The 19448-nt window shown below is 40.0% G+C and overlaps 1 protein-coding gene across 2 annotated transcripts in view; it reads right to left on the bottom strand.

Moving 5' to 3' along the window:
- Positions 1–19448, bottom strand: part of LOC143292455 (uncharacterized) — a 193297-nt gene that overhangs the window by 97631 nt on the left and 76218 nt on the right. For both annotated transcript variants that reach the window (XR_013056651.1, XM_076602746.1), the window contains exons 30-33: positions 16777–16932; positions 13696–13773; positions 12545–12661; positions 7813–8037 (exon numbers count right to left, since the gene is read on the bottom strand). Coding sequence is in view for 1 of the 2 variants with exons in the window: in XM_076602746.1 (XP_076458861.1) it covers positions 7813–8037; positions 12545–12661; positions 13696–13773; positions 16777–16932 (576 nt within the window). In the remaining variant the exon portion in view is untranslated. The remainder of the gene's footprint in view (positions 1–7812; positions 8038–12544; positions 12662–13695; positions 13774–16776; positions 16933–19448) is intronic.

The following is a 19448-nucleotide window of genomic DNA, read 5'->3' as shown; positions in this document are numbered from 1 at the left end:
ACTTGGAGACTCGGTCATTATCTGTGGAGACCTTAATGCAAGATCGAAGTTATGGGACCAGCGGAACACCAACCCACAAGGACTTGCACTTGAAGGAATGATAGGGGAAATTCTTCTTAGCCCTTTAACAACCACATCCCCAACTCGCCTTGGAACAAGACAAGGGGACAGTGACAGTGTGATCGACATCGCTCTAACATCTCCAAAATTCAGAGCAGAAATGAATGCAGAGACGCTTCCATACCAAGGCAGCGACCACCTCCCGGTAGCTTTCAGTCTACAGAAACTGTCAGATAAACCCTGTATGAAACTGCGTGATCCATTTCAGTATGAAACCAAAGAGACAACCGTCATCGAAAAATTAAGACGCAGAAGAAACAAAAGAACGGCACTGAACAGGATGCAAACTATTCAGCCCCCATGGTGGAACACCGCCACAGAGAGAGCCTGGATAGAAAAACATGCGGCTGTCAAACTTTGGCAAAAAGAAAAAACAAAACCATCTCCGGACAAAGATATTGAAACAAAAATGAAAGAAAAAACTGAACAGTTTGAAGTCATTGCTCAAGAGGCCAAAAATGACAAGTGGAAACAGTTTTGCGAGGCACTCAGTTATGACACAACATTGACAGAGTTCTGGCAATTTTATCGTCGCATGGAAGGAAAAACGTGCACATCTACAACCCCAGACATGTTAGACACTGACGGAACCAAGCTTAAGACAAATGAAGAAAAAGGATCTGCCTTGCTCAAACGTTTCATACAACAGAGTGATCAAAGAAACTTAGATGAGAAAAAGAAATATATTGAGGAGTTAAACCAAACCCTTATGCAGACTGGACCAGATGATGACTTGACAATGGATGATCTAAACGAGGCAATAGCTAAATGCAAGAAAGAATCGGCTCCTGGCCCAGACAAAGTTCGCTACTCAGACATCAAGGAGCTATCGGAAGAAGACAGAAGCAAACTTTTCAATCTATATCAAAACAGTTTCCACAATGGACAGGTGCCGGAGGACTGGACACACAGCTTCTTAAAACCCATACCAAAACCAGGAAAGGACCATTGTCAGGTAAGCGGCTACCGGATCCTAACCATGCAAAACATTGCTGGAAAGCTCATGGAACGCATGATAGCCAGGAAACTTGCAAGGGATCTTGAACACAGGCACATTCTCCCTTCAAATCAAGGTGGTTACAGAACAGGCAAGTCCACATGGGAAAATGCAGCTGCTTTTGCATATGAGGTGTATGAAGGATTTCAAAGAAAAGAAGAAACACTAGCAGTAGCAATTGACCTTGAAGATGCCTACAATAAAGTTCAGTTTTGCGCACCTCATGGAGCTGCTACTAAGTTATGGAGTAAGTTTGACACTGACAAGATGGATAGCAGCAGCGCTTCAGGAAAGAACCGTCGTCCTACGCCTCGGAGATTGGATGTCTGCACCTTCTAAACTATCCATGGGACTGCCACAAGGGTCTCCGCTCTCTCCTGTCCTCTACAATGTCTACACGAAGGGCCTTGCAGACTTAAACAATGGAATTGCTCGGGTGCTTACCCTTGCGGATGATGGCCTGGTCTTCAAAACTTCGAAAGATGCTCAGGAGAGAACTAAAGCCGTCCAGAAACAACTAAACAATATTGCTCAATGGTGCAAAGACACAGGATCTTCCATCAATCCAGCGAAAGCCCAAACGTTGCTGTGCACCCTCAACAACAAAACCGCGAGCAAATCACCACCTTCTGTGTCATTCGATGGGATTCAAATTGAGAAAACTGAATGCCTACGCTACCTAGGAATACACTTCGACAGGATGCTGACCTTCAGAAAACATACGGAAAATACTGTTCTCAAATGCAAAAAGGGCCTTTCAGTCTTAAAAGCAATGGCAACCAAAGGAATTGAACAACGCCACCTCTTCCTGCTATACCAATCACTCGTCCTCAGTGTGATCGACTACGGACTTGGGCTAACAACACCGTCTCAAAGCAACCTCCTAAAATTAGAAAGAGTACAAAATGAAGCTATGAGGCTGATCCTTGGAACAACAAAAGACACGCCCACAGAAACCATGCGATACCTGCTTGACCTTCCTTCAGTGCAGGCCAGAAACAAGTTAGAACAGGTCAAGACCTACTTCAAAGCATTAGAAAACCCTCAAAACCCACTGCATGACGCAGTCAAAGAACCAAAAGGCAGCCGTCTAGGACGAGGAAGATCATGGATGGGACAAGCAGAAGACATAATCCAGCTAGTATGCCAACTACAAGACCTGAAAGAAACAAAAGAATGGGAGAAAAAACCCCAAAACCTCAACCATCTATTCAACACAGTCATTTCACCCACTCTAGGAAGACATTGTCGGGAATGGCCAGAGGGCAAAACTGATGCGGAAGTGAAGCTACTCATAGAAGAAAACAGTAAAGAAGAGGACATCATCATATACACAGATGGCTCAGTCACCAAAGACCAGTCTGGTTGGGGATTCACTGCGAAATAAAATGGGAAAACAATTTGGGAAGAGAATGCTGCCTACAAAGTCACAACCTCCAGCCTAACGATGGAAGTTGAAGCTGCGACACATGCCCTCCAGTGGCTATCGTCCATCCATACGCCCGGAAACCAACATGCCATGATTCTAACCGACTCAATGAACCTCATACAGAAAATTGAAAACGGAATGGGAAGCCCAGAGTGGCATAACGCAATGCGCAACTTTCAGATTAAAAAACTCACATGGTCACACTGCCCGGGACATGCAGGTGTTAAGGGAAATGAGCGAGCTGACAGACTTGCTGGTAACGCAACACCAACGAGCGGCCTACATCTAGGAAAATCGGAAATCCTCAGAAAAATCAAAGAATACCAAAAAGAACAGGTACAAGGCCATCACACCATCGATCGCCTCAAAGAAATAAAAGTAGAGAGAGGGAGCGGCCGCAAGTCTAACATGAAAGGTAGAGCACGATGCTTTGCAAATCAAACAAATATCGGCATCATTTCCAAACCAACATTGCGCAAATTTCTTCAAAACGGAACAGAGTCTCTGTGGGCCTTTCCAAATACAATAGACTGAGCAACACACTAGACGCCACGTTTTTGGCATCAGAGATCTTTTCCCATCCCTCTTGCGGCCAGTCAGTGGCAGCCTCTGTGCGTGTGTGTTTGTGTGGATGTGTGGGTCTGTGCTTTTGAGTGCGTTTGTGAATGCGCGAGAGTGTAAGTGTACACAAGTGTCAGGAGAGATCTGTGTACGTGTGTGTGTGTGTGTGTGTGTGTGTGTGAGAGGAGGTGGGAGTGCGGGGGGAGGTGGGGTAGAGGATGAGGTATGTGAGTATATGCATGCCTACACTGTGGGAGCAACAGGATATTGGAACGTATATATATATATATATATATATATATATATATATATATATATATATCTATATACACATATATATATCTTTGTATATATGTGTGTGGGGTTGGGGTGGGAGATATGGGCGTATGTGTGTGTGCTTGTACAAGTAAGTGTTCATCTCTGTGAGTGTGTGTTTGTGTGTGTGTGTGTGTGTGTGTGCCGTGGAAGCTGCGATACGTAGACTAGAAATGAGTGTGTGGAGGAGGGGGGTAGAGGAGGTACAAGGTAATGTGTGTGTGTGTGTGTGTGTGTGTGTGTGTGTGTGTTGGAGCTCATGTACGTTTATATGTATTTGACGGTGCTTTCATATCTGTGAAACTGCATGTTTGGTGCATTTCTGTTGTGCATGTTTTACATTTATTCGCTTATTTATCACCATTGTTGTCTTATTTATTTATTTATTTATTTTTATTTATTTATTTTTATTTTTATTTTTTAAAAATCATTTTATTAGTATTACTATTATTATTACTACTACCTTTTTCTATATTATAATTATTATTCATTTATTTATTTATTTATGTAAGCTTATCTATTATTTATTCCCCCGTTTTTTTTTTGTTTTTGTTTTTTTCTCAAGGCCTGACAAAGTGCGTTGGGTTACGCTGCTGGTCAGGCATCTGCTTGACAGATGTGGTGTAGAGTATATGGTTTGTCCGAACGCAGTGACGCCTCCTTGAGCAACTGAAACTGAAACTTTTCAGATTATTAATCTGACAACAATAGTTTTGTACACTAACTTTAAATATATGTGAAATTCAGCATGGAAACTGTTCCCAGATTCTGTCACTCATCCTCCAAACCTCTGTCTGTGCACATGGACAGTACCATGGCTTTGTGTTGACAGATAGTTCAGACTGTGCATCTGTTAAAAGTCACTTCTAAGCTACTCATGCCAAGTATTGTCTTGTTGCCAAACACTGAGAGTTATGTCCCTTTGCCTAACAGGCTTCAAAGTTCTGTGCTCCTTTTTTTTGGTTTGATTTTCATTGTCACTTCTTTTTATCTCACTGACTTTTCACCTCACTGTTTATATCAAGTTGTTTTTCTCCCAGTCTGTGAGAAAGCTTGGCACCTACATAGATGAAACACTGTCTACGGGTACACATGTCAAACAACTGTGCTGCACTCTGTTCTGTCAGCATCGTAGGTTAGGCAAAGTTCACTCGTTCCTTTCCACTGCTGCTGCCAACAAATATGCTGTTCCTTTCATACTGTCTAGATTAGACTACTGCAACTCTCTTCTCGCTGGTCTCCCTGATAACAAACTAAATATACTTCAACACATTCAGAATCATGCATCCTGTCTCGTACTAAGTATACCCTGACGTAAAAGTGCAACATCACTGCTCAGAACACTTCACTGGCTTCCTGTTAAAGCAAGAATTCAATACAAAGGAGACTGTCTCCATTTCCAGTGTCTCTATCACAACAATATGCCACTGTGTCTTTCAGATCTTCTCCATCTATACCATCCTTCCAGGTCACTACACTCATTTGACACCTCTCTGCTCACAGTTCCTCAGTTCTTCCTTGAAAAAAACACACAAAAAAACCCCAAAACTTTCTGTCTTTGCCCCCACAGTCTGAAACTCCCTGCCTCTGTCCCTCAGAAAAATCCAGTGTTTTTCAACTTTCAAAAAGAATTCAAAGCTGCACCTATTCCAACATCACCAAGCATGATGCATACAAATGAGTGCCTGTTAGAGTGGTGATGTGCTGTACGGAAGGGAGAGGGTGTAACTGCTTTTAAATTTAGCATTTTAAAATGTAGATTTTTTTTTTTTTTTTTGTATTCTGGTGTACTTGTGTGACCAGTCTGGAAGTGAATTTTCAGTAATGTGATATTGTTTCTCTGTATTGTGATATCTGGAGTAGTTTTAAGCATTGTGACATGGTTTTTAAGTGTTGTAGTGTGATATTGCATTATTTAGGCTTTTTCATGTTATGTATGGTGAATGTGTAGAGTGTGTGATGTGTGTGTGTGTGTGTGTGTGTGTGTGTACAAAGTTTGCTTGAGTGTTTGGTTGGCTGACTGTAAAGGGTTATGCATGTAAGTTTTTCTTCACTTTTGTGCTTAAATGCATGTTTTAAATGTCGGTATCTAAATTGTACATTGCAACTGAGCATGTTTTACATGGGAAGGAGCTTTCTAAATTTTTAAATATTATTTATAATCATTATTGTTGCACTGCATTGTATTGTACTGTGCTGTATTGTTTGTATTTACTGTATTGTACTGATTACTCTTTGTCACAACAGATTTAGGTGTGAAATTCTGCTGCTCTCCACAGGGAGAGCTCATGATTACAATGCTACATGTAGTGCCACCTTTTTTCCTGTCCGCAAGTGTGTCTGTTGCCCTGTCAATGTGGATTCTTCCGCAGAATTTTGCCACAGACAACCCTTCTGTTGACATATGTTCTTTTATGTGTACTAGGTGCACACTACATATGGAACCTCAGTTTATCATCACATCTGAATGTCTAGCATCCAGACCACCACTCAAGGTCTATGAAGGGGGAGAAAATACTGGCACATGTGAGATTCAATCCTACACCATCAGATTACCTCACTTCCTAGGTGTACACGTTACCGCTACACCCACTCTTCATTGCAAACCACATACATAAGCAGTGTGTGTTAGGCCATGGCCTTAGTTTACTGTGAACCGTTGCTTTGACTATCAGCCTATTGGTGTACTTTTGGTTGACAGTACGACACTAATACTACCACAGCAGAAACTCACTGAAAGAGTTTGTGATTTGATGATAAATCACATGGCAATAAACAGCCTTGGGGTCAAGATTCAAAAACACTTATTCATCTCGCTACTGCACTGGTAAGATCTAGATTGACATATAGATGGGAGGTATTTTTCTCTGCTCCGAATGCTTTCCTTAAAAACATGCAAAGCCTAGATAGCAAAGCCATAAAGTTGGCCCTAGGTGTTCCGTTTCATACGAACACATTACAGTTAAACAGAGCTGCAGGAATCACACTTGTCTGAAACATACCCCCACCATTTAAAAATATATACATACGGTTCTCTTCTAGAAAATCAGTTTGCTGGTTCTGGATATGCAATTCCTGCTTTGAAAATTGAAAAGTCATATCATATTGGAAAGGGCTTCTCAAATTTTACAGCTGAATTATGTGCTGTCCTTATGGCATTAACATATCTAATTGATCTGTCCCTAAACTTGATAAATGTTTTATTTTGTGTCGATTCAAAATCAGTTCTGCAGTCTATCAAATCAGGTTGTACGAACATTAATTATAACATCATTTTTGAAATAAGATTTTTGATTCACTGTATTCAAATTAGAGGAACTAATATTGAAATGTGCTGGATTCCCTCACACTGTGGGCTTTTCTCTAATGAACGTGCAGATCATCTTGCAAAACTTGGAGCTAAAAACGCTTTAAATGCGATTGAACTTCCTCATCATTTATCATCATCTGAAATGTGCAATATTTTTGAAAGAAATATGCAAAATTCCTTTCTGTCTTTAGAACTTAACACTTCTGCCTTATTGAATGCTAAAGGAACTGGCAAGGCTGTTAAGAGCATGGCATTTAGGTTATTACTAAATGCCCCATACACAAAATATTGTGAAAATATTGAACGCATTTGCAAGGGACGTTTAACGGTAGAGCACGTTTTAACCTGCTGTTTAGTAATGAAACCTTTCTTGTCTCCAGAAATTACGGAACATGTGTTACCAGTTTCAAATATTAACATTTTTTGGAAAAAAGTTATATATTTCAAATTGTTCTTTATTAAAGTTAGCTAGTTATGTGTTAAATAGTCCAGTTGGTTGTTTATTGTAGGTCCCCACACAAACCTCTTTTCAAATAATAATCTACAGAAGTAGTGCATACAACATCTGATGATTGATAATTTTTTTGTCCTAATCCCGCTTCCCCTGTCCCGCCTCTCACACACACCCTTCCAACATTATGTTTTTCCTTTCTCCAATAACTGACACTCACCCTCTCCATTTTAGTTTTTGTTCTCTATCTTTTCCACAATCTGTTCTCTCTCTGTCTCTCCCTGTCTCTCTTCCTTTCTTAGTCCCCTCCCGCTTGCCCCCCCCCTCCCCTCTGCCCCCCTCCACCTCAGCCACCCCCCTTTTCATTTGAATATACAGAAATGTCAATTTCTAATTAATAATAACAATCATTATGATAGAAATGATAATAATCCAAATAATAATAATAATATCATTTATTTTCAGTCTAATATCATCATCTTAGATGAACAGACTATAAGTAAATAAACGAACGAATCACATGGCAATGAAATCGACACTTCACTGTAAACTATCATGCATACATATAAACCCTAAATGTGAAACACATGGCATGCACATAAGAACACTCAAAAAAAGAAAATTCTTACGGTCAGTTGAATCACATGATTTGATGAACCCTGGCACTGTTACATTTTTCTCGACTGGTTCAGAAGTATACAGAGTACAATATTTAATGTCGTCTGTATATATTCCCGCTACACACAGTTCATCGTCCAAACACTTTTGCTTGCACTCATCTACTCCTTCCACATCCGGAATTCCAGTGACAAAGTGGTAAGTCAAGTTTTTCTCCACCATTCTGCAGTCTTTTTCTGAAAAAAATCAGAAGAAAAACACAAATAAATAATCAGAAAACATATTCTTAAAATCAAGAAATAAACCTTCAAAGATTCACATGTGAACAAAGCACTATGTGCAGAATCACAATACTGAATGTGAATCATGCTAACTGTAAAGCTGTTTAACATGTTATTTGTTACATACATTAATAAAAACAATTTTACTCATTTCTAATCATGACACATAGTTCATGCAATTCCCTCACTCACGTCTGTGTATAGGGAACAAGCGATGATGAAGCTTTCCTACCGAAACGGAGAAACGTTCGTCATTTTGATAATCTGTCTCCTTTCCATTCTTTATGTGTCTTGAGTCAGTCAAATTTGCTCAGCCATCAGAACAGAAAAAAATCAGTGTGAAGGATAAAATAACTTAAGTCAATAAGTTGCACACAGAGGCTAGATCACATAATTTGGTTTTGATCCATGCGATTCAAGGGAACAGAGTAGGCCACATTCCAACTCTTGCTTGTTGCATGTGTGCTTACACACTGGGTTAGTTCCAGTGTTACAAAAGTCTTGAAACACACATTCAGTTCACTGATAGCAGGGTGCAAGATATGAAAATCCACACTCCTGAACTGAGACAACACAGTCAGGGCAAAGGACTAAGAATCAAACCACGGTTTATCACGCTTGCCTCAATCTTATGTGACTGTCACTCTGGCTGTCTTCAAACGGAACCATATATTGTGATCTTTTGGATTCGGATCCTCAACAAAATAAACTGTTGACAATCTGGAAATACAGCTTAATCTGGAATAATACCTATTACTGGTATGACTGTGAAGATTCCCCCCCCCACTATGTTTAATCCAAATTTGGTATTGGCAGACAAAGTACTTCCAGAGAAAGTCACACACACACACAACCGAACATATGCTAACATTGTTTACACAAGCGAGTCAGAAAGGACATACCAATTTGACTCTGTACTGAAACAAACACATATATATATTCATTCCTTGCAACTGATATCATGCACTGATGACGTAATAACTGGTATTATATTTTAGGCTTTTTGTCAACATGTTAATATATCATGCACTGATAACATAACAAATAGCAGGTTGGGTTTTGCTGCTGTTCAGGAATCTGCCAAGCAGATGTTGTGTAGCATATATGGATTTGTCCAAATTCTATGCAACTTTGTAACCAAAATTGATGGCATGGTGTTGTTGAAACTTTGTAACCAAAATTGATGGCATAGTGTTGTTGATTCACATTCAGTAACACCTTCTTGAGAATCAAACTGACTGACATTCGTGACACACACTCGCACGACACTGACATTCCTGCACACATTACTCATCAGCCACCATGACTTTAATACAAACCCCAAAATGCAAACCATGTTAAACTCCTGAAACTGTCTTAACAAACACGCACCCCATTTCTATGTTCGAATGTGATGGGTTTGCGTCTGATCGACAATGCTAGCGATCGCAGATGCACAAGTATGTTTACACGCTACTGATTGTCAAAATGGTGAACAACCCCAAAATCCATGCACATGATGTCAATTGTTCATTCCCTATCTGTGCGTTATGTATACATGTATCTTTCCACCCAATCTGGTACAATGTATTCCATGAGATCTTTTTTTTTTTTATCAACTCTGTTTCAAAGAATGAAAAGTTCAACTCAGGCTTTGGATTATATATTCCAAAAAATTTTAACAACACAGTTGCCGTTATCTGGATTACTAGATATCAAAAAGCTGGTCACACACACACACACACACACACACACACACACACACACACACAAAGAAAAAAAGGGAAAAGCCTTCATGGCTCATGTGTGATTACTTTCATGTAAAACATACCAAAAAAAAAACACAATAAACTACTCAGCCACAACACCCAGATGCTGCTAAACGCATGTGTCATTGCTAAAGATCATTTGGCACACATGAAATCCATACCATGGCTCTACAGAATATCCAGGAGTATGTCTATATAACCATGTGGTTTTGCTACAATCTTGAGATACACACAGCAATTTGTTTGCTCAGCAATACAGCTGATAATGTCAGGAGCAAACAACTAGAAAGAAATTCAATCTGCGTTCAATTTTTGTGTGTGTTATATACACAACAATAACTGTGGACAAGTCCAGTTCTTTCAACAAAATTATGATCGACAGTCTCCAATTCTAAACATTTTGTTCATGTTGTCTTCAATGAGACTTAGGTCACCTTGACCTTAGGTGAGCACACCACTGAAAACATTAACTAAAATATCTCAGCCTGTTTTTTCAACACCATGACTTCAGCACAAAGCCCGCTGGAGTCATCAAGCCTGTCTGAACCATTTCTTAACACTATGACTTCAGCACAAAGCCCACTGGAGTTATCAAGCCTGTCTGAACCATTTCTTAACACTATGACTTCAGCACAAAGCCCGCTGGAGTCATCAAGCCTGTCCGAACCATTCTTAACACAATGACTTCAGCACAAAGCCCACTGGAGTCATCAACCCTGTCTGAACCATTTCTTAACACTATGACTTCAGCACAAAGCCCACTGGAGTTATCAAGCCTGTCTGAACCATTTCTTAACACTATGACTTCAGCACAAAGCCCGCTGGAGTCATCAAGCCTGTCTGAACCATTTCTTAACACTATGACTTCAGCACAAAGCCCACTGGAGTTATCAAGCCTGTCTGAACCATTTCTTAACACTATGACTTCAGCACAAAGCCCGCTGGAGTCATCAAGCCTGTCCGAACCATTCTTAACACTATGACTTCAGCACAAAGCCCACTGGAGTCATGAAGCCTGTCTGAACCATTTCTTAACACTATGACTTCAGCACAAAGCCCGCTGGAGTCATCAAGCCTGTCCGAACCATTTCTTAACACTATGACTTCAGCACAAAGCCCAAGAATTGCAACTAACTGTCTGATTCAAAGAAAACATCCATCTTGGAAATCTACAAAGTTTCCTCTCCAAATGATAGTTGTATCTTACAGCTCCAATCCGAAAACAATCAGCAAAATGAGCACACACTAAATTTATATGGCTTTTATTCTTTCCAAGATGTTCATAATATGTAAGGAAATTTCCATGTATGGACTGAACGAAGATTGCTGACAAACAGCAGACACTTCTGGGGTATTTTGCCCAAGCATGTACGGATATTTTCAAGCGACCTTTAAACTGAAGCTTAAAACTGTGCGATGCCCAAAATGCACCAGTATGTGCTTCAACCTTGAAAAGTTAAAAGACCCAAAAGAAGCCAAGATCTGTCTGGCACAAGTTGGTGGCAAGTTTGCGACACTCAACATTCTGGACAGCAACAGACACATGCTTGCTGATGCCAACAAAGATGCACTCATAACAACAGTTACATTTTTTTTTTTTTAAAAGGTTATTTTCTATAGCATATTCAGATCAATATCCCTTTTTTTTCCAGTTCTAAGTAAAAGTTAATATTTTTACTAAAATGATAAAATGACTGCTGTCAATCATTGTGTCAATACGTGAAATAGAAGTGCTGAAGCTTTGTCAAGAAGAAATAAAAATGTAACAGTAAAATGACTGTGGAAATGTTAATTCCTTTCTGTTCCCAACCAAATAGTACATTCTCATTATAACTGGAATATGCAAAAAGAAATCACTTTGTTTCTATTTTAAAGCCAAATTTGGTATCAAAAACTATTTTCGGAGAGTTTACAGTTTGCCATGGATGCACACACACACACACACACACACACACACGCATGCATGCATGCATGCACACTCACACACACACATATTCCTGCAACAAGTTATTACACAGACTGCTTTGTTTACACATATGAGCCAAAATATTATTTGTTCTGAGTTCATGCCAATGGTTTTTAATAACACGTACTTGAATTATGTTTAAGATTAATTATCAAAGTACATTTGTCTGTCCCAATGTTAATGTTGTTATTGTTATTGTTGTCACAAGAACAGATTGGAAGACTGGGCGATGCCTAAAATCTTTATCCTTGAGTAATAAAGTTTTTGAATCTTGAATCTTGCGTTTAGTTTGCATTCCATGAATGTGTTTATTTCATGAGATGGTGAAAGGACTATTATATACTCTTTGTGGTTCAGTTTGAGATTGTTTTGATTCATGCTATTTTCAAAGATTGCATGTATCTTTTATATTTATTTTGTGTTTATGTAAGTTTGTGCCTGCCTGTGTGTGCGTATGTGTTAGGGTAGCTGTTAGATACACATGTATGTTAAAATGTATGTATGCAGTGTGCGTGTGTGCGTGTGTGCGTGCGTGTGTGTGTGTAGTCACATTTTGGTGTGTGTATGTAACATAGATATGATGTTTTATGTTAACAAAAGCGTTTTTGTAAAGCACCTAGAGCAGATTTCTGGATAGTGTGCTATATAAGTATCCATTATCATTATTATTATTATATTTGGAACATCTGTCTGTCTGTTTCCTTTATTGTGCACTAAGCATCTCCATCTAATTCCAGGGTTATCTTACTGATTGGGCAGTCACAGCTGTATGAATCTGGAGATGAAGAATTGCAAATTCCTCCATTGTAACATGGACTTGAGTCACATGCATTAACAGGCACCTCACACTTGTCACCACTGTAACCTGCAAGTAAAAACAAAATCATATCAAGTTGGAAAATAAACAAACACACGCCAAAAAAAGATGATTTTTCACTAATTCTTACAGCCATATCTTCTCAAAATACTACAAACATTTACCTTCAGGGAAACGCTATCAATTTCCCCAACTGAAAACTCTTAGCATCCAAAACAGTTTTATAATGCAGTCAATTCACTTCTTAAATAATTAACTAATATTAACGTGCAACCATTTTTCATAATTGGTCCCTGTGTGTGTGTGTGTGTGTGTGTGTGTGTGTGAGAGAGAGAGAGAGAGTTGTTGATGGTTTCAAAGGCTGCTGAAAAGTCTAAAAGAGCAAGAACAGATATTTTAGCATCATCAAATCCAGAATGAAAATCACAATTACCAGAAGGGCTGTTTCACAGCTACGATCACACTGATAGGCTGACTGGTGAGAATCAATCAAATCATTTTGTGATAGATGATTTGAGAGCTGGGACAAGGAGTAGATAATTCTACTGCAACAATTTAGATTTGATTTCTGAATCTCTGGTTCAGCAGGAAAGAAAAGAGTCAGGGTCCACTCTCTCAGTCTGGCTCTTTAGTTAAGTAACTATTCTTGTCAGATGGAGCTTAGCAGAGTGAATCCTATGTATGCTGGACCAGATCATGAATTACTGAACACCACTAAAGTAACTGCAGCAGTGCAGCATCTCCTCTAGTGTGTGACCTCATGGCAGCACAGATAGCTCCCTGTGAGCTGCTGGCAATGGAACTACAGCAGTTGAATCTACACTGGGGTTTCGGGATGAGCAGCATGAGACTAATGCCACTGAAGCAGCACCTGACAAAATAAAAACAGTGTATAAAAAGACTTCATTTGTACAAATGATATTCAGAAAGTGACTGACTGACAGACAGATGGCCATAATGAACTGAAAAGGAGACAGACAAACAGATCAACAGTGACAGAGACAAAACATATCATATTCTCACCATCAGGAGACAGACAAACAGATCAACAGTGACAGTGACAAAACATATCATATTCTCACCATCAGGACAGACACAGAAGTTCACATGGTACTCAGTGCGATTATCTCCATTCAAGCATTCCTTTTCAGTCACCGGCACTGAAAAAGAAATCAAACATGAAAATAATTTGCCAGTCACTATGAGTCAATTCTCAGACTAAAGTACCGTCACTGCGCAGATATTATCATTTATGTAAATGTTATTACATATAAGATAAGATAAGATAAGATAAGAATAACTTTATTATCTCCAACTGGAGAAATTTGGTCAGGTGCATTATCACGACATAGACAAGTAAACAACATGGGGACCATAACTGTAAAAGCCAACAACAGCCCCAACAAATATTACGAAGATACAAATGTAAAAAATATCACATACATCGTTTCATACATACATCCACACACTGCAGGTAATAACTAGTATTCTTAATGTAAAAACAGAAAGAATTAAGAAACATTATTTGAATATAATTATAAACATAGCCTACTATACTGCACATTGATTATAATAGACAGATAAAAATAAAGATGATTTACGGAAAACCACAACCAGATAATCAGCACCCCCCCCCCCCCACCCCCCACACACACACGCGGATAACTTGATTAAACAAGAGTAATAAACATATGTTCTCAAATAAGAGCATTTCACATATTCACTTTGAAAAACATTGCAATTAATTATTACATCGTAATTATTAAACAGAAATATATTTAGAATATGGACGTTAGCATTATGTATTTTCCCATGCTTGCCTGAACAGATGAAAAGTCTTATCCCTCTGCCTGTCACAGTCACTATGGATACTAAATGAAACCAATAAAAAATTCCAGCCGCCATGCTGAAGTGGTCAGCGTTGTGGACTGACAACAGGGAGGATGGGGGTTCCAGTCCATCCCAATCAGAAGTGGGACTTTCCAATAGTGGCTCTCTCCAGCCCAGAGCTGAGTGTACTATGGGCTCTAAAAATGGGGAGACTGGGGCCACAGTTAAGGGTCATCCATTTCACAAATGTGTCTTTGGGAGTGTTGCTCAAATTGTTCGACCAATTATAGTTGCAGGTGATGTTACCACTACAGGCCTTGTTGATGCTGGGATATATTGAGAGAACATTCTTCTCGGTCGTCCCAAACCTAAACAACCTCCACAGCAGTATTGTCATCACAAACTATAGAAATAATTGTCCAAATCTTGGGATCTGTCATGTCTTGTCTCTCCACATGATCTTGTTTTCAAAAAAGAATTTCCTGTCTTTCTATGCTTGTGGTGAAGTCCTGTCATTTGAGACATCTTTTCACAAGGTTTCCCCATCAAGTAATAATAATAATAATAATAATAATAAAATGTAGGCTAAAATAGCGCAGTATCCCTCTCTCAGATGGGGCTTGCCGTGCTTTACAATAAAATATACAAATCTAAGACAGAGTGTCGTAAAATATGTACAAAGTCAACATAGTTTGAAAATATATGTTTTGAGTGCTCTCTTGAATGCGGGTTTTGGGGTGTAACGGAGGTGTGAGGGCAGTGAATTCCATTTCCAAATCCATCTCTTCCCCCATCAGAGTCCTGTGAGGCATGAGTCATTTTTCAATGACTGCATATTTTTCATCCCTCCCTAGGGACAGGACACAAGACAATGGGTACACTCTGGTTGTACAGGGTGTTCCACCCCTTCCTACTCTTTTCTCCAGACGTCACTAATGGAAAAGTATGAAGACAATGACTGGAAATACCTGTTGAAGGACATGTGGCCACTTCCCTTTCTTGCTAGCAGGACTTGGGTATAACTCAGTCATGTCAGGTATTTGTATTTGTATTTCTTTTTATCACAACAGATTTCTCTGTGTGAAATTGGGCTGCTCTCCCCAGGGAGAGCGCGTCGCTACACTCCAGCACCACCCATTTTTTTTGTATTTTTTCCTGCATGCAGTTTTATTTGTTTTTCCTATCGATGTGGATTTTTCTACAGAATTTTGCCAGGAACAACCCTTTTGTTGCCGTGGGTTCTTTTACGTGCGCTAAGTGCATGCTGCACACGGGACCTCGGTTTATCGTCTCATCCGAATGACTAGCGTCCAGACCACCACTCAAGGTCTAGTGGAGGGGGAGAAAATATCGGCGGCTGAACCGTGATTCGAACCAGCGCGCTCAGATTCTCTCGCTTCCTAGGCGGACGCGTTACCTCTAGGCCATCACTCCACATGTATTGGGGAAGGACTCAAAATCTCTCTCTCTCTCTCTTCTTCTCCCTGTCTCTAGAACCAACATGAAAAAAGTATTCCCCAGGGGAGACTCAAAAACCCCAGATGATTTTAGGCAAGCTTTTCTTTCTTCTTCCATGGAACCCACTGTCGTCCCACTGACTATCAATGATGCTTTGGGGTTACAAGTCTGAAGGTTAGGGAAGATTAGGTGACGGGCGCAATAGCCGAGTGGTTAAAGCGTTGGACTGTCAATCTGAGGGTCCCGGGTTCGAATCACGGTGACGGCGCCTGGTGGGTAAAGGGTGGAGATTTTTACGATCTCCCAGGTCAACATATGTGCAGACCTGCTAGTGCCTGAACCCCCTTCGTGTGTATATGCAAGCAGAAGATCAAATACGCACGTTAAAGATCCTGTAATCCATGTCAGCCTTCAGTGGGTTATGGAAACAAGAACATACCCAACATGCACACCCCCGAAAACGGAGTATGGCTGCCTACATGGCGGGGTAAAAATGGTCATACACGTAAAAGCCCACTCGTGTGCATACGAGTGAACGTGGGAGTTGCAGCCCACGAACGCAGAAGAAGAAAAAGAAGAAGGAAGATTAGGTTATTGTATTTCATAGAAGATTATGTGTCACTTTGTAACAAAAGTTTGGATATATATGTTCATATTTTATGAGTATCCCTAAATGTGCGTAACCATGTGTGAATATGTATGCACAAGTTCATGCATGTATGCATGTGTACGAGTCTGTGTGTGAATGTATTTGCATGTCTGTATAAACATGCTTGCCTATATTTTCATGCACATATCTATCCATATACAACTAAATTATTTCATGTTCACAAACTCGTCATTCATGTATCAATGATAAAAGCAATCATACTAACCACAATCACTTTCTGAAGTTGCTCCTTTCATAGTTGTAGTTGCATTCATACCACACGGTGTGCAGGTTGTGTTGCCTACATCAGGTTTGTAGTAACCAAAAGGGCAGTCGTCACATTTTGTGCTGCTCGAAGGATATTGACCAGCTGGACATTTGTCTGTGTCGAGAGAATATACAGTATATTTACAAAGTCCTTTATCACACACACACACACACACACACATATATATATATATATATATATATATATATACACACTGACAGAAGTACCCTACCTTTCAGCCTATAAGATGCTGCATTGCATAACCTGCACCCATCTGTTAACTCTCTCCGGACAAAGGAATGCTCACGCATTCCTACAAAAAACGTATTCGGATTCGGACGAAGGAATGGAATAGCATTCTCCGAAAGTAAAATTCCATCATGCGCTGTACACGTGATTTTGTGATTAGCCAAGCAGAGTGTGCTATTCTGGGCCACTCCACAATCGAACAGTATGATTGGTCAGCCTGGGATGTGTGGCCTGTCTCGCACACACGCTAACAAAGTCACTGACGGGTCGTCTGCTCGCGTACCAGCCTGTTAGCAAAGCAGGCTCTTCTCAGAATGTTGTGAAGAGAACAAGGCAGTGACGGCAACGTTTTAGGGTTGCCGAAGTACTTGAAATGCTACAAACTGAAGGGTCGGACATTGAAGAGGTGGATGATGACGAAGAAGAAAGCGAATTTAATGCAGAAAGCGAGCATGGGTATGGTGATTCGGGGTGAAACATATGGCAAAACTGTAAAATAAGCTGAGAAATTTGATTTTTTTTATATGTAATAGCTCAACACGTAATAAACCAGTTCTGAAAGTTTCATTTTCTTACACAGTATTTTGTATTTTTTGTAATTTTTTTTCCAAACCCTTACAAATGGGCCGTCTGTGGGGAAAAGCAAGGGAGAAAACTTGTCGTCCCGAGTGAGTTAATATATACATCAACAGAAGTACCCTACTTTTCAGCCCACAAGATGCTGCATTGCATAATGTGTACACCCCTGTTAATATAATCATCAACAGAAGTACCCTTCCTTTCAGCCCACAAGATGCTGCATTGCATAATGTGTACACCCCTGTTAATATAATCATCAACAGAAGTACCCTTCCTTTCAGCCCACAAGATGCTACATTGCATAATGTGTACACCCCTGTTAATATAATCATCAACAGAAGTACCCTTCCTTTCAGCCCACAAGATGCTGCATTGCATAATGTGTACACCCCTGTTAATATAATCATCAACAGAAGTACCCTTCCTTTCAGCCCACAAGACTCTCTTAACTTGTAACCCCCTGTTGAAAAAACAACAACACACACACCCTGGAGTGCTGATAAGATGCATATTGTACATAAGATGCAGCTACTGTAAAGTGAAAGTCATCAATCTGGCTCAGCTGACATCAGATGTTTTCTGAGCTGTGATGTCATCTTCAGAAAACTGGATCAGAATGCTGTTTGTTTTTGTCTGCTTGTTGACTCAGCTCTGTTATGAGGGTTCAGTATCTGAATGCAGCCATGGGGGCAGTCTTACACATAAAATGACTATTCCAGCTTGTTGATGTATCCTTCTAAAGCTTTCATGCATTTTTCCATTCTTTGAAACAAGGCACCCGACCACACTGAAGAAGTATACTAATTTATGATGCCACAGAAGAAAGCTCAAACATCTTCAGCACTCTGGAACAGCCTTTCTCTTAGCTGTCACTTGTCAAAAGTGAACAGGAACCAATCACAAGGGGCGAGCTAAGGAAATATGGAAGACATGTGACCAACTGTACACTAAATTCCACCAGAAAGTCGAAAGTTGCTGCTGCAGTGTGTGTACGGGCATTGTCATGATGCAGCAGGAGACCCTGGGTTCCAGTATGGGGGACACTGTCTGCACCATGCCTCAAATACTTTACGTGGGCAGTGGTTGGCATTCTAGTCTGAGGACATTGTCTGTCTGTCCTGAATTGGTATGGTGACTGTACAGCCGGAATTTGTAAAGAAATACACCACCATTTGTTTGCCTGCACTTCTGGATTAAAAAAAAAAAAAATTGCAGGTGGTTTCTCATCCGGAAAAACCTAGACTGCTTTCCAAAATGTAATCTGATCTTCCTCCATCAAAACTTTGGAGCATTTGTGTGCTCCAGTGATATGATATGATATGATATGGATACAGTGTCTATTTCGGTCAGTGACCAAGCTCAAAGCACTTCATAAACACAGAACAATTTGCACAACAGGTAGCCTACCTAGGTACATGACTGACAGCTGCTGTTGGGCACTCATCATTCATTTTCTGCATCATTCAATAAATCCTTGCCTTCTTTTGTTCATCACTCAAGTTATGAGGGCCCAAACAGGCACAGCAGTTTTTAAATATGTGACATTGATACTCCCCAGTGAGAAGTTGATGTATTTCCTGTTTCATTATAGGTTATTACTGGATTCTCCTCAATCACTGACCTTAACCGGGTAACCTTCACTGGAATGGTGATGGTCACTGGATGACCACAATAGTCATTGCCTTTGAGCATTGATCTCCCAATTTTTTAATTTTTTTTACCCCATTTAACACTATTGTTCTACATGAAGCTGCTTGATAAAGCTATGTGACAAACTTGAAAATCATTGAAAAAAGTCATAA

Source organism: Babylonia areolata, chromosome 18 (assembly GCF_041734735.1).
Source record: "Babylonia areolata isolate BAREFJ2019XMU chromosome 18, ASM4173473v1, whole genome shotgun sequence".
Taxonomy (NCBI): domain Eukaryota; kingdom Metazoa; phylum Mollusca; class Gastropoda; order Neogastropoda; family Buccinidae; genus Babylonia; species Babylonia areolata.
Note: the sequence above shows the minus strand (reverse complement) of the source record. Positions and strands in the feature narration are given on the sequence as shown.